At 46.8% G+C, this 12,390-nt stretch overlaps 1 protein-coding gene across 1 annotated transcript in view; it reads left to right on the plus strand.

Annotated features, from left to right (window-relative positions):
• LOC122551431 (Krueppel-like factor 7) overlaps positions 1-12,390 on the plus strand; it is an 85,878-nt gene that overhangs the window by 40,258 nt on the left and 33,230 nt on the right. The window contains exon 2 of the mRNA XM_043693329.2: positions 8,722-9,301. Within this exon, the coding sequence (XP_043549264.1) occupies positions 8,722-9,301 (580 nt within the window). The remainder of the gene's footprint in view (positions 1-8,721; positions 9,302-12,390) is intronic.

Genomic DNA, 12,390 nt, shown 5'->3' on the forward strand with positions numbered 1-12,390 from the left:
TCGGCTGTTTCATCAATTACCTTACCTCCATCATAAGGTCAGAAGTGGGGATATTCACTGATAGCACGATATTCAGTACCTTTTGCAACCCAACTACTGAAGCAGCCCAAGTTCAATGCAGCAAGCCCTGGACACATCCACGATTGAGCTAATAGATGTGAGGTAATATTGGTGCTGTATAAGTGCCAAGTGATGACCGTCTTCAACAAGAGAGCATCTAACCATCTGCTGATACTCAATGGCACTACCACTGCCAAGTCCCTACCATCAACATCCTGGGAGTTACCATTGACCAGAAACTGAATGAAATCAGCCACATAATTATTGTGGCTACAAGAGCAGGTCAAAGGTTCAGAGTAACTCATCTTTTGGCTCACCAGTGCCTGACCACCATGCACAAAGCATTGACTCTCCAGATACCTGGATGAATGCCGCTTCATCAATGCTCAAGGAGTCCATTCAGGACAAAACACTCTGCATGCCATTCACCACCTTCAACATTCATCCTCTCCACCATTAACCGTGGCAGCAGTGTGCGGCAATAATAGATGCACCCCAGTAACTCTAAGTCTCCTTCAACAGCAGCATTCAAAGCCACAACCTCTACCATCTAGAACGACAAAGACAACATACAAATGGGAACACCATAACCTGTAACCCCTACATTTTCCTGACATGGAAATGTACCACCATTCCTTCACTGTCACTGTCAAAATCCTGGAGTTCTTTTTTAACAACACTGTGCGTTTACCTACACCATATGGACTGCAGAGGCTCAAAAAGGCAGCTCACCACTCTTGAAGGTCAAGTAGGTATAGATACCAAATGTTAGTCTCGCCAGTGATACTCCTGAACATATAAAGGTTAGGCTGGGAGAGTCAGAACATGCTCTTCTTTAAAGGGAGACACATTGCAGTAGTTAGCTCATTAGCAGCTTGTAATGGAGCCTTATGTCCTTCAGAAAAAAATGTCCAATGTAGTTCATGTATGTACCATTCCTTGAAGGTGCAGTCGCAAGGGGCAGTGGACAGAGCTCTTGTTTCTGAATCAGAAGGGTAAGTTCAAGTCCCACTCCAAAGACTTGAACTTAAGTACTGTACTGCAATGTCAGTCTTGAATCAGAGGGTGTGCTGATAAAGTGCAGTCTTTTGGATGTGATGTTAAACTCCTTGCATGATTCGTATGAATTTGAAAATGGGGCAAGCAAGTTCAAATCTGACTAGTACTCTGACCATCACTTATTTCTCACTTAAACTGGCAAGAAATGATTAATTAGTTATTTATCTCAGCTGCTGTCTGAGGAACCTTGCTCTATATAAATTAGAGATGACAACTGCGATCTCCACAAGTTTCCGTGATTCACACTTGTAGTCAGGTCACTGGCAGAATTCTTTGCTCTTCAGGTAATGCTGTGCAATCTTTTACGTCTACCTAAATTGCCTTCATAGATGGGCTTTAGTTTTGTACCACTCAACACCCAGCACCAGGCCAGGTGAGAGTTTGATTTTTAACTTGTCCTTTTACCAGGCAACAAGACTGTCTTCAATACAAAAAGGTCAGTAGCGAGTGTCTAAATCAGTAGGCTTCTTACGAGCCCCAAATAATGCATCCTGGTTATTTAATTTCAGAGGAGTTTGTTGGAAATCAGAAGGCTGTAGCTTTCATTAATTTTTCTCATCTTTTACCCCTTAATTTTCCAGGAAATAGTATTATATTTTTATGTCCAAGTGAATGCGGAGTTGCTTCAGTGAGGTACCATTTGGTGAACTGCCAATGTTTATAGGGCTTTGCTGGTGGCATAGGGCATGGAACACATGTCACTTGTTCTGAAGTGTAGTCAGTGCCAGTGTGTGGACATCAGTGGTATTATTAACCACCAACAGTCGCCAAACACATGTGATGATTCATTGAGCATTTTTTTTGGGCTTTCAATCAGACCAAGTGCAAGTTTCTTCAGGAACCCTAGGTTTTAAGCTCCATTTCATCCACATTTATACAGACAGCCTTTTTTGACTGTTCCTGTCACCTCCTTCAGTGAGATTTTTTTTTTTTAATTTCAAAAATATACTTTATTCATATATATTTAATCTATACAATTGGACATGTCATCATTCTGTAAACATTGCATTTCTTTACGTATCGAAACAGGGTAATCATTCATATTCACAGGTTGGTGCGATTACATTGAGCTCAGACGCCAGCGGAGCCCAAATGACTGCGTGGGCCCCCTGTTCTTCTTTAGGCAGGCAGATGTTAGACGGTGGTCTTTCCCCACCGCGCCTTGGCGGCAGCTGCCCCAAGCTTCAGCGCGTCCCTCAACACGTAGTCCTGGACCATGGAATGTGCCAGTCTGCAACACTCAGTCGGGGTCAACTCCTTCAGCTGGAAGATCAACAGGTTTCAGACCACCCAGAGAGCGTCCTTCACCGAGTTGATGATCCTCCAGGCGCAGTTGATGTTCGTCTCGGTGTGCGTCCCGGGGAACAGGCCGTAGAGCACGGAGTCCCGCGTCACGGCGCTGCTCGGGACGAACCTCGACAAACACCACTGCATTCCTCTCCAGACTTCCTCTGCATAGGCACATTCCAGAAGGAGGTGTGTGACAGTCTCGTCCCCCCCGCAGCCGCTTCGAGGGCAGCGTGCGGTGCGGCAGAGAGTCCGGGCGTGTATAAAGGATCTCACAGGCAGAGCCCTTCTCACCACCAGCCAAGCCATGTCTTGGTGCTTGTTGGAAAGTTCTGGCGATGAGGCATTCTGCCAAATGGCTTTGACAGTCTGCTCAGGGAACCGCTCGACAGGATCCGCCCTCTCCTTTTCCCGAAGGGTCTCAAGGACACTATGTGCTGACCACTTCCTGATGGATTTGTGGTCAAAGGTGTTTTTCTTGATAAATTTCTCCACGAAGGACAGGTGGTACGGAACGGTCCAACTACTCGGAGCGTTCCGCGGCAGCGAGGCCAGGCCCATCCTTCGCAACACCGGGGACAGGTAGAACCTCAGTACGTAGTGACACTTGGTGTTTGCGTACCGGGGATCCACGCACAGCTTGATGCAGCCACACACAAAGGTGGCCATCAGGGTGAGGGTGGCATTGGGTGTGTTTTTTCCCCCATTGCACCGGTCTTTGTACATTGTGTCTCTTCGGACCCGGTCCATCTTTGACCTCAATATAAACTGGAAGATGGCCCGGGTGACTGCAGCAGCACAGGTTCTGGGGATAGGCCAGACCTGTGCCACGTATAACAATACTGAGAGTACCTCACACCTGATGACCAGGTTCTTACCCGCGATGGAGAGTGACCGTAGCTTCCATCTGCCCAGTTTCTGTCTCACCTTCCTGATCCGCTCCTCCCAGGTCTTGGCGCACGCCCCAGCCCCCCCGAACCAAATACCCAGCACCTTCAGGTGGTCAGTCCTGACGGTGAAGGGGATAGAGGATTGGTCGGCCCAGTTCCCGAAGAGCATGGCTTCGCTCTTGCCTCGGTTTACCTTGGCCCCCGAGGCCCGTTCGAACTGGTCACAAATGCACATGAGTCTGTGCACGGACAGCGGATCCAAGCAGAAAACGGCGACGTCATCCATGTACAGGGAGGCCTTAACCTGCAGACCCCCGCTGCCAGGAATAGTCACCCCTTTCAGGCTCGCATCCTTCCTGATGGACTCGGCAAATGGCTCTATGCAACACACAAACAAGGCAGGAGAGAGAGGGCAGCCTTGCCTGACTCCAGATCTGACTGGGAAGCTATCTGATTCCCACCCATTGATTGAGACTGCACTGACAATGTTGGTGTAGAGCAGTCTGATCCAATTAGCGATTCCCTCCCCGAAGCCCATTTTGGAGAGGACATCCCTCATATATGTATGCGATATCCTGTCAAAGGCTTTCTCCTGGTCCAGGCTGATGAGGCAGGTGTCCACCCCCCTGTCCTGCACGTAGGCGATCGTATCCCTGAGGAGTGCGAGACTCTCAGCGATCTTCCTGCCCGGTACAGCACAGGTTTGGTCAGGGTGAATCACCGATCCCAGAGCAGACCTGACCCGGTTGGCAATGACCTTTGACAAGATTTTGTAGTCTGTGTTTAACAGTGAGATCGGTCTCCAATTTCTAATTTCTTCCCTCTCCCCCTTCTGCTTGTAGATGAGGGTGATGATGCCTTTCCTCATGGATTCACTCATGGTACCTGCCCGAAGCATACTGACATACACCTCCAGCAGGTCCTGGCCAATCAAGTCCCACAGAGCGGAATAGAGCTCGACCGGTAAGCCGTCGCTTCCGGGAGTTTTATTCTTTTCGAAGGACTCGAGGGCCTTGGTCAGCTCATCCAGAGATAGTGGCTGGTCCAGCCTCCCCCGTGTTCTCTCATCTAAGACCTCCGTGATAGAGGACAGGAACGACTGGGAGGCCATGCTGTCGGTTGGCTTCGCCTCATACAGACTGGCATAGAAGGATTTGCTGATCCTCATGATGTCAGCCTGAGATGATGTTACCGAGCCATCTTCTTCCTTCAGGCTGCTGAGCACGGAGCTCTCTTTGTGCACCTTCTGGAAGAAGAAGCGTGAGCACGTCTCGTCCTGCTCCACCGAGCGGACCCTGGACCGGAAGATTATCTTGGAGGCCTCCGAGGCAAAGAGCGAGGCATGCTGGCCCTTCACCTCCTTGAGGTCCTCCGTGACATCGACCCCCAACGTCTGCAGCAGGAGCAGGTTCTGCATACTTTCCTGGAGCTGGGACAGTTTTCCCCGTCTCTCTCTCGCCTTCTGAACACTTTTGAGAATGAAGAACCTCTTGATGTTCCCTTTTACTGTTTCCCACCAGTCTGCTGGAGACTCAAAGAGGGACTTCATGGTTCTCCAACCTGCGTAATCCCTCTTGAGCTCCTCAATGTTTCCCGGGGTCAACAGCTTGGTGTTCAGTTTCCACGTTCCCTTACCAGCCCGCTGCTCGTCCTGTAGGTGACAGTCGGCCTGCAGGAGGCAGTGGTCAGAGAAGAACACCGGCTTGACGTCGGTGGATCTGACCGAGAACGTTCGGGACACAAACAGGTAATCTATCCTTGAGCGGATAGACCCGTCTGCCCGTGACCATGTATATCTACGCTGCGCTCCGTCTGCAGGGGTGCTGAAGACGTCGTGCAGCTTGGCGTCTTTGACCGTGTCCATCAGGGCTCTGGACGTGGCGTGAGATTTGCTGTATGTGCTGTGAGTGAATGTCTTGTGGTTCAGTATAGCATCCTTTCCTTTGATCCAGAAGCTCTGGTCTCAAGTTCCATGGTAGACTCAGAGCATTTGTGACTTGGGTCAAAGGTTTGGTAATAAGCTTGCTCATCCTGTCAATACCTGCTGACTAATTTCCCAAAGAGGACAAAGTGTGTGTGAAGAAATAGGACAAATGCATTATTGGGAATGTGGGTGAGAAGTTAAGAGTTTAGAAATAAATAGGGATATCCTCAAGTGCTTTACTGCCAATCCCATAGGTTGAATTCCAATAAGTGATTATTTAATGCATGTTTTTGTTGCATAAATGTTAGCAGACATTGAATAGTATGGAGCTTTTAAAAAAAATTCTAATTGAGAAGGCAGATCAATCCTCAGTGACTCATGTGAAAGATAGTATTTCTGAGCATGCAGAGCTCCCCCAGACCTGCACTAAAACGTTAGCTTAGGTTATGTGCTCAACTGCTGGAGTGGGAATTGAAGCCATAAACCTTTGACTGAGGTGAGTGCAAGCCCTGCTGAGTTACCACTGAAATGGTGTTGCACTTTTTTTTTCATTCATTCTGAGATTAAGATTCATGACCCTTCTCTAGTTTTATCCTTGGAAAGGTGGTGGTGGTTTTATTTCCCTGAACCAATCATCTAATGAAGATGCTCTTGCATTGCTTTAGGGAGAATTTCTGGATTTTTACATAGTGACTACGTGGGGTCATTGCTGCATGTTCAAATCAAGGTAATCTGTGACTTGAAGGGGAATATGGAGGTGACAGATTTCCTATGCATTAACTGACCTGGCCAATCTAGGTGGCGTAGTGCTGGTGATGACCCTTGCTGCAGTGCACCCTGTAGGTAAAACTAAGTGTCTATCCAGCTAGTTGTGTACTGGTGGTATAACTTGTGTAAATATTGTCCAAATTCTGACTTGAGCAGTAAATGGAACTCGAGCACAGTCCTTGTGGCACATCCAGTGTTACCTGCTCCAACTTAAAGTGTACTAACAAGGACCATTTGATGTGCCTGTCAATCTATTATTACTGATATCAGGTGGCTTAGAATTGACTTGAACTCAAACTTCAGGATTGGCTGCAGAAGTCCTGATTTATAGTTACCATCTGAAATAGAGGCAGATTACAGTTTTAAAATCTGTGCCATGTTGTTCTTGGGAGGCCCACTTTTCCATTTGCTGATAAACAGGGACAGCCAGCATGTTTTAAGCACATGCTGTGTGACAAGCGTTACACTGAACAATTCGCTAGTATCATGATTCAGAAATACTGGGATGGAGTTTAGAAAAGCGAGAATAAAGGAATTTGTTTGCTGTTCCATGGCAAACGGATTTTAAAAAGAAATGTAACCTTAGCCTTGCACTCTGTCTGCTTCATTAACTGCAATCTTTGGAGTTTTATTCCTGCTCCTAAAAGAAACAAGAACAAGAAAGTGTAGTTTCAAAGTGATCCACAAAAGAAGCAAAGGTGAAGTGAGGGAAAACTTCTTCCCCTCAGTGAGTAGTTAAGTTATGGAATGCACTACCTGGAAGTATGGTGGAGGCAGGTTTGGTTGAGATATTCAAGAGGGCATTAGATTGCTTTTATCCAAATAATGTGTGCAAGGTGAAAAAGCAAGAGATTGAGCATCGTTATCTAGTACCAATGTGCAGGCGGTATGTTGGTCTGAATTGCTGCCTCCTGTGCTGTAACAGTTGTGATTTTGTGACCTCTGCACTCCTCTAACTCTAGCATTTTATGTACGGAATGTATATTACCAATGAAAAAATGGTCAATATGTTCTATTGACACATGCACAATTACACCTGTAACATTATGCCAGCATAACTTTAAATCTTAAAACTCGTTTCAAGGTCTGGGAAAACACGGCAACAATTCTAAATAGTCTAACTTCACACGAGTTCCCAGCTTCAATGAACAGGAAGTTGATTTTCTGGTGCAGTGTGACAATACCAATGAGAACAGGCTATTTAAAGTCCCAAAAGCACTGATTTGCAAATAAATGTAACAGTTGTTTCTGTGTTTTCCTCTATCTTGCAGCTAGTTTAAAATTCATGTAAGAACTTTTTCGTGGGCTGGTTACTTATTTTCTGCTCTGAATGGATTTGGTGCAACAGACAGATGCCACATTCAGTCAGATGCAATTCTTACATTTGTGGACTGAGCACTCCATCTAGCCTTCAATCCAGATCTTGAATTTTGGAAATCCCTCCCCGAGCTGCTGCACCTTGCTCTCCTTTTATAATCCTTAAACTCTACATCTTTGAACTAGTAATCTGTCCAATTATCTCCTGTGAACATTCCTGATGAAGGGCTTATGCCCAGAATGTCAATTCTCCTGCTTCTCCAATGCTGCCTGACTTGCTGTGTTTTTCCAGCACCACAATGTTTGACCCCACTATGTGCCCCTGTTAAAGGTGCTCTGTAAAAGCAAAATTATTGTTCTTGAACCCAACCATAGAATTGGCCATTTGTCCCTATATCTATACATGACCTGTAAATCTCTGACTTGGGTATGGGTGAGAAAGTAAAGTGGATCTTAATGATACTACCTGGCTACAAACAGTTGAACAATGGTTGACTTTAGGGCTAGAAATCCAATGTTTCTTTTGATGCAAGTTCTCTGCATAGTTCATTAATTTTTATAAGCCAGTCCTTGCATAGTAGTAACTTCATTATCTAGTGCTTTTAATGTAGTGATGGGGGTGGAGATAAATATCCCAAGGTATTCACAGAAGGAAAAAATTAATTCAAACTTATAGAAGACTCAAAGGGAATGAGAGAGACAGGTTTGAAAGAAGCAGGTTAGGGAGGCAATGCCAGAGTTTAAAGCTAGGATAAGTGAAGGCAGGCAATACAGTCATTAGTGAGTGAAGATATTGAGAAATGCTCAAGAGTGAGAGAAATGATGAGCTCTTGAAAGGGGGAGCAAAGTCTAGTGGAGATAGGAAGGATTGGAGCACAGGAATTAAAACTTTAAATTGAAAGGAGTGCTGGACAGGGACAGGAGTGGGTCAGCCAAGTCTTGGCAGAATGGGACAATGGTGCAGGTAAGATTACTGCTTTGCGTAGGTTGGACAATAGTGAGGGTGGGTGAGGAGAGACAGCGACCCAGGAGAGGACTGGAAATGGTCACCTTTTCGTTTGGAGGTGTGAAATGCATTGGCAGTCAAAATAGAAGCATATATTTCAATGTATCTGCAAGGTGTTCTGCTCATGGGATAAAAGTGTACCACATCCCACTTATAGTGGGAATGGGAGGGGGAAGGAGAAAGGGAGGTTACCAACTCCATCTGGGATCCTATCCCAGGACACTGGGCCTACCACACAGGCCCCATGCACATGTGCTTGAGCTGGACATGACGTGGGAAGTCTCTGACTGGGTTTGACTTGTGTTTTTAAGACGGGACTTGGTTGGAGTGTGTGCGATAACGGTTGTTTGTTTTTGTTTACTCTCCAACCATCCATCTCTCTCCTCCTCCCCGCCCCCCCCACCCCCCAGACATGCCTCGAGCTGGAGCGTTACCTTCAGACGGAGCCCAAGAAGCTGGTGGCGGAGCCCTTCCTCGAGGAGCTGGACTGGATGCTGAGCGCCTCGGCTGGAGCAGGCATCGAAGGCGGGGAGGCGGCTCGCCCCGGGCCTGGCGGCCATCTCCCTCTCCTCGGCGAGCTGCCTTCCACCCCCACCTCGTCGCCTCCGCCACCGCCGTTGGAGGAGGAGGAGGAGGAGCTGCACCTGCAGCAGGGTCCAGGGCCGTTCGCCTTCCCGAGCGCGGCCGAAGCCCCGGCGTCCGTTAACGCCGCGCGCCTCAAAGCGGTCACGTCACTGACGCCGCCGTCGTCGCCCGAGCTCGGCCGGCACGCGGTGAAGCCCGCGAGCGGCGTGGCGGAGCTCGAGGCCAACAAGGCCGCTCACCGGAAAGCTGGCCTCGGCCTGCTCAAGGTCATGAGTGAGAACGGACAGGGAGAGCTCGACACCTCGGCCGACAACAAGAAGAGGGTCCATCGCTGCCTGTTCAATGGCTGCCGGAAAGTTTACACCAAGAGCTCGCACTTGAAAGCCCACCAGAGAACGCACACAGGTAGGCCCTGTGGCAGAGGTCTTGTGGAGATAAACCACTCACTTCATCTCTCCCCTAATAGCCAGCAATCTGCTCTGTTTAATCTCTCTCAATATCTAGTTATCTGACAACTCAACCCATGAACCAAGTTAGTGAATTTTAGTTAAATAAAATCACACAACACCAGGTTATAGTCCAACAGGTTTAATTGGAAGCACTAGCTTTCAGAGCACTGCTCCTTCATCAGGTGGTTGATGAAAGCTAGTGCTTCCAAATCAACCTGTTGGACTATAACCTGGTGTTGTGTGATTTTTAACTTTGTACCCCCCAGTCCACCGCCGGCATCTCCAAATAGTGAATTTTAGTGCCTCTAACTAAGGCACGTCCCTCTTTAGGGTCATGGAGCTGTGCAGGATAAAAACAGACCCTTCAGACCAACTCGTCCACATCACCCAGAAATCCTAAATTAATCTAGTCCCATTTGACCCATAGCCATGTAAAGATTACAGCGGTGCTGGAAAAGCACAGCAGGTCAGGCAGCATCCGAGGAGCAGGAAAATTGACGTTTCGGGCAAAAGCCTGATTCTGATTCTGATTCCTGATGAAGGGCTTTTGCCCGAAATGTCGATTTTCCTTCTCTGGGTGCTGTCTGACCTGTGCTTTTCCAGCACCACTCTAATCTTCAGCATCTGGAGTACCCACTTCTGCCATATCTCCTCTTCTTCCTATACCTATCCAGGTGCTTTTTAAATGTTATGATTTGGAGATGCCGGTGTTGGACTGGGGTGTACAAAATTAAAAATCACACAACACCACCAGGTTTAATTGGAAGCACACTAACTTTCGGAGCGACACTCCTTCATTAGGTGATAGTGGAGGACTCAATCCTAAAACACAATTTATAGCAAAAATGTACAGTGTGATGTAACTGAAATTATACATTGAAAAATACCTTGATTGTCTGTTTAGTCTTTCATCTGTTTGAATACCTGATGGTTTCACTTCTTTCATGTGTAAATCACAAGACTTGTTTTTTAAAAGTTGCATTCTCAGGTTATCTGTAACAATGGGTAATAGCTAGACAATATGTTGAAGGTGTTAGCCCTGTGTTCTCTGTCAATGTCATGATGTATAGAACATAGAACATAGAACAATACAGCACAGAACAGGCCCTTCGGCCCACGATGTTGTGCCGAACATTTGTCCTAGCTTAAGCACCCATCCATGTACCTATCCAATTGCTGCTTAAAGGTCGCCAATGATTCTGACTCTGCCACTCCCATAGGCAGCGCATTCCATGCCCCCACCACGCTGTGTAAAGAACCCACCCCTGACATCTCCCCTATACCTTCCACCCTTCACCTTAAAAAAGATTGATTCTAATCTAAAAAGTGAGATAACAGTTTTACGTGAATTCATGCAGTTTTTGAGCAAAGTACAATGTAACTGCAAGTACAAATTCACCCCACAAATTATGTGTGCACGTGGGCCTCTGTGTGTGTGTGTGTGTGTGTGTGTGTGTGTGTGTGTGTGTGTGTGTGTGTGTGTGTGTGTGTGTGTGTGTGTGTGTGTGTGTGTGTGTGTGTAGTGAGTGTAGAGTGTCTTAAGTCTGTGAGGGGGTGCATGTGGGAGTGTGTGCGCGTGTCTGGGGTGGGGGGAGGTGAGTGTTTGTGTGCATGAGTGTCGAGTGGTTTAAGTCTCTGAGAGAATGTGTGTGTGTGTGTGTGTGTGTGTGTGGTGCAATAGTGATCACCTGTAATGTGACATGAATCCAAGGTCCCGGTTGAGGCCCTCCCTATGGGTACCGAACGTAGCTATCAGCCTCTGCTCGGCCACTTTCCTCTGCTGCCTGTCCCGAAGTCCACCTTGGAGGATGGTCACCCGAAGGGCCGAGGTCTAATGTCCTGGACCGCTGAACCATTCCCCAACTGGGAATGCAAATTTTTAAATAAAAGGTTTTGTGATTTACACATGAAAGAAGTGAAACTATTATGGTATTCAAACTGATGAAAGACTCAACAGGCAATCAAGGTATTTTTCGATGTATAATTTCAGTTGTAAATTTTTGCTATAAATTCTGTGTTAGGATTGTGTCCTCCACTACCACCTGATGAAGGAGCGACGCTCCAAAAGCTAGTGCTTCCAATTAAACCCGTTGGACTATAACCTGGTGTTGTGTGATTTTTTAACTTTTTAAATGTTGTAATTGTACCAACTCCACCACTTCTGGCAGCTCATTCCATACACTTGACTTAATTGATTATTGTCACATGTACCTAAGTACAGTGGAACTTTGGTTTTGCGTGCAGTACAGGCAGCTCATACAACACAAAGATCAGAGGATGATTGGACAGGACTAGGAATTCACAGGTACTGCTGCAAAGAAGCAAATTCAGTATTAGATTTTAAATTTGAGAGGTTCATTCAGAAGTCTAATAATAGCAGGGAAGCGAGTTGACTTAAGAGAACATTCTTAGTAATTTGAGTGTCTGTGAGAGTGTGTGTGAATGTAAAGGGGTAAGTCAGTGAGAGGATGTATGTGTGAGCGTATGAGAGAGGATCTGCGTGAGTGTATGGGTTTGTAGAAGTGAGTGTCTGTGTGTGTTTATATAGTGCAATGGGGTCACCTGTAGTGTGACATGAACCCAAGGACCGGTTTGAAGCCATCCCCATGGATACTGAACTTGGCTATCAGCCTCTGCTCGGCCACTTTTCGTTGTCCTGAAGTCTGCCTTGGAGGACGGTCACCCGAAGGTCCGAGGTCAAATGTCCTGGACTACTGAAGTATTCTCCAACCCAGAGAATCTGTTTCCATGCTGTGTATCTCTATGACTGGGAAGGAAACACTCTGTCTGTTGTTTATTGTGCAGTGCCCATTCATTTGTTGCCGTAGCCTCTGCTTGGTCTCACCAATGTACCATGCCTCAGGGCATCCTTGCCGGCAGTGTATGAGGTAGACAACCATTTTACAAACTTAGAATTGAGGTTTAAAAGTGCAGAACGATTGTAAGAAATGTGACAGTAAGATCTCCTGTGCAGAGCTCGCCCTGTGTCAGTGCTGTCCTGAATCCTTATTAAGTTTGAAAAAGAAAATTGTACATAATACTCAG

Source organism: Chiloscyllium plagiosum, unplaced genomic scaffold, assembly GCF_037043375.1.
Source record: "Chiloscyllium plagiosum isolate Xiang-an unplaced genomic scaffold, Cpla_swu_hap1 HiC_scaffold_7, whole genome shotgun sequence".
NCBI lineage: Eukaryota > Metazoa > Chordata > Chondrichthyes > Orectolobiformes > Hemiscylliidae > Chiloscyllium > Chiloscyllium plagiosum.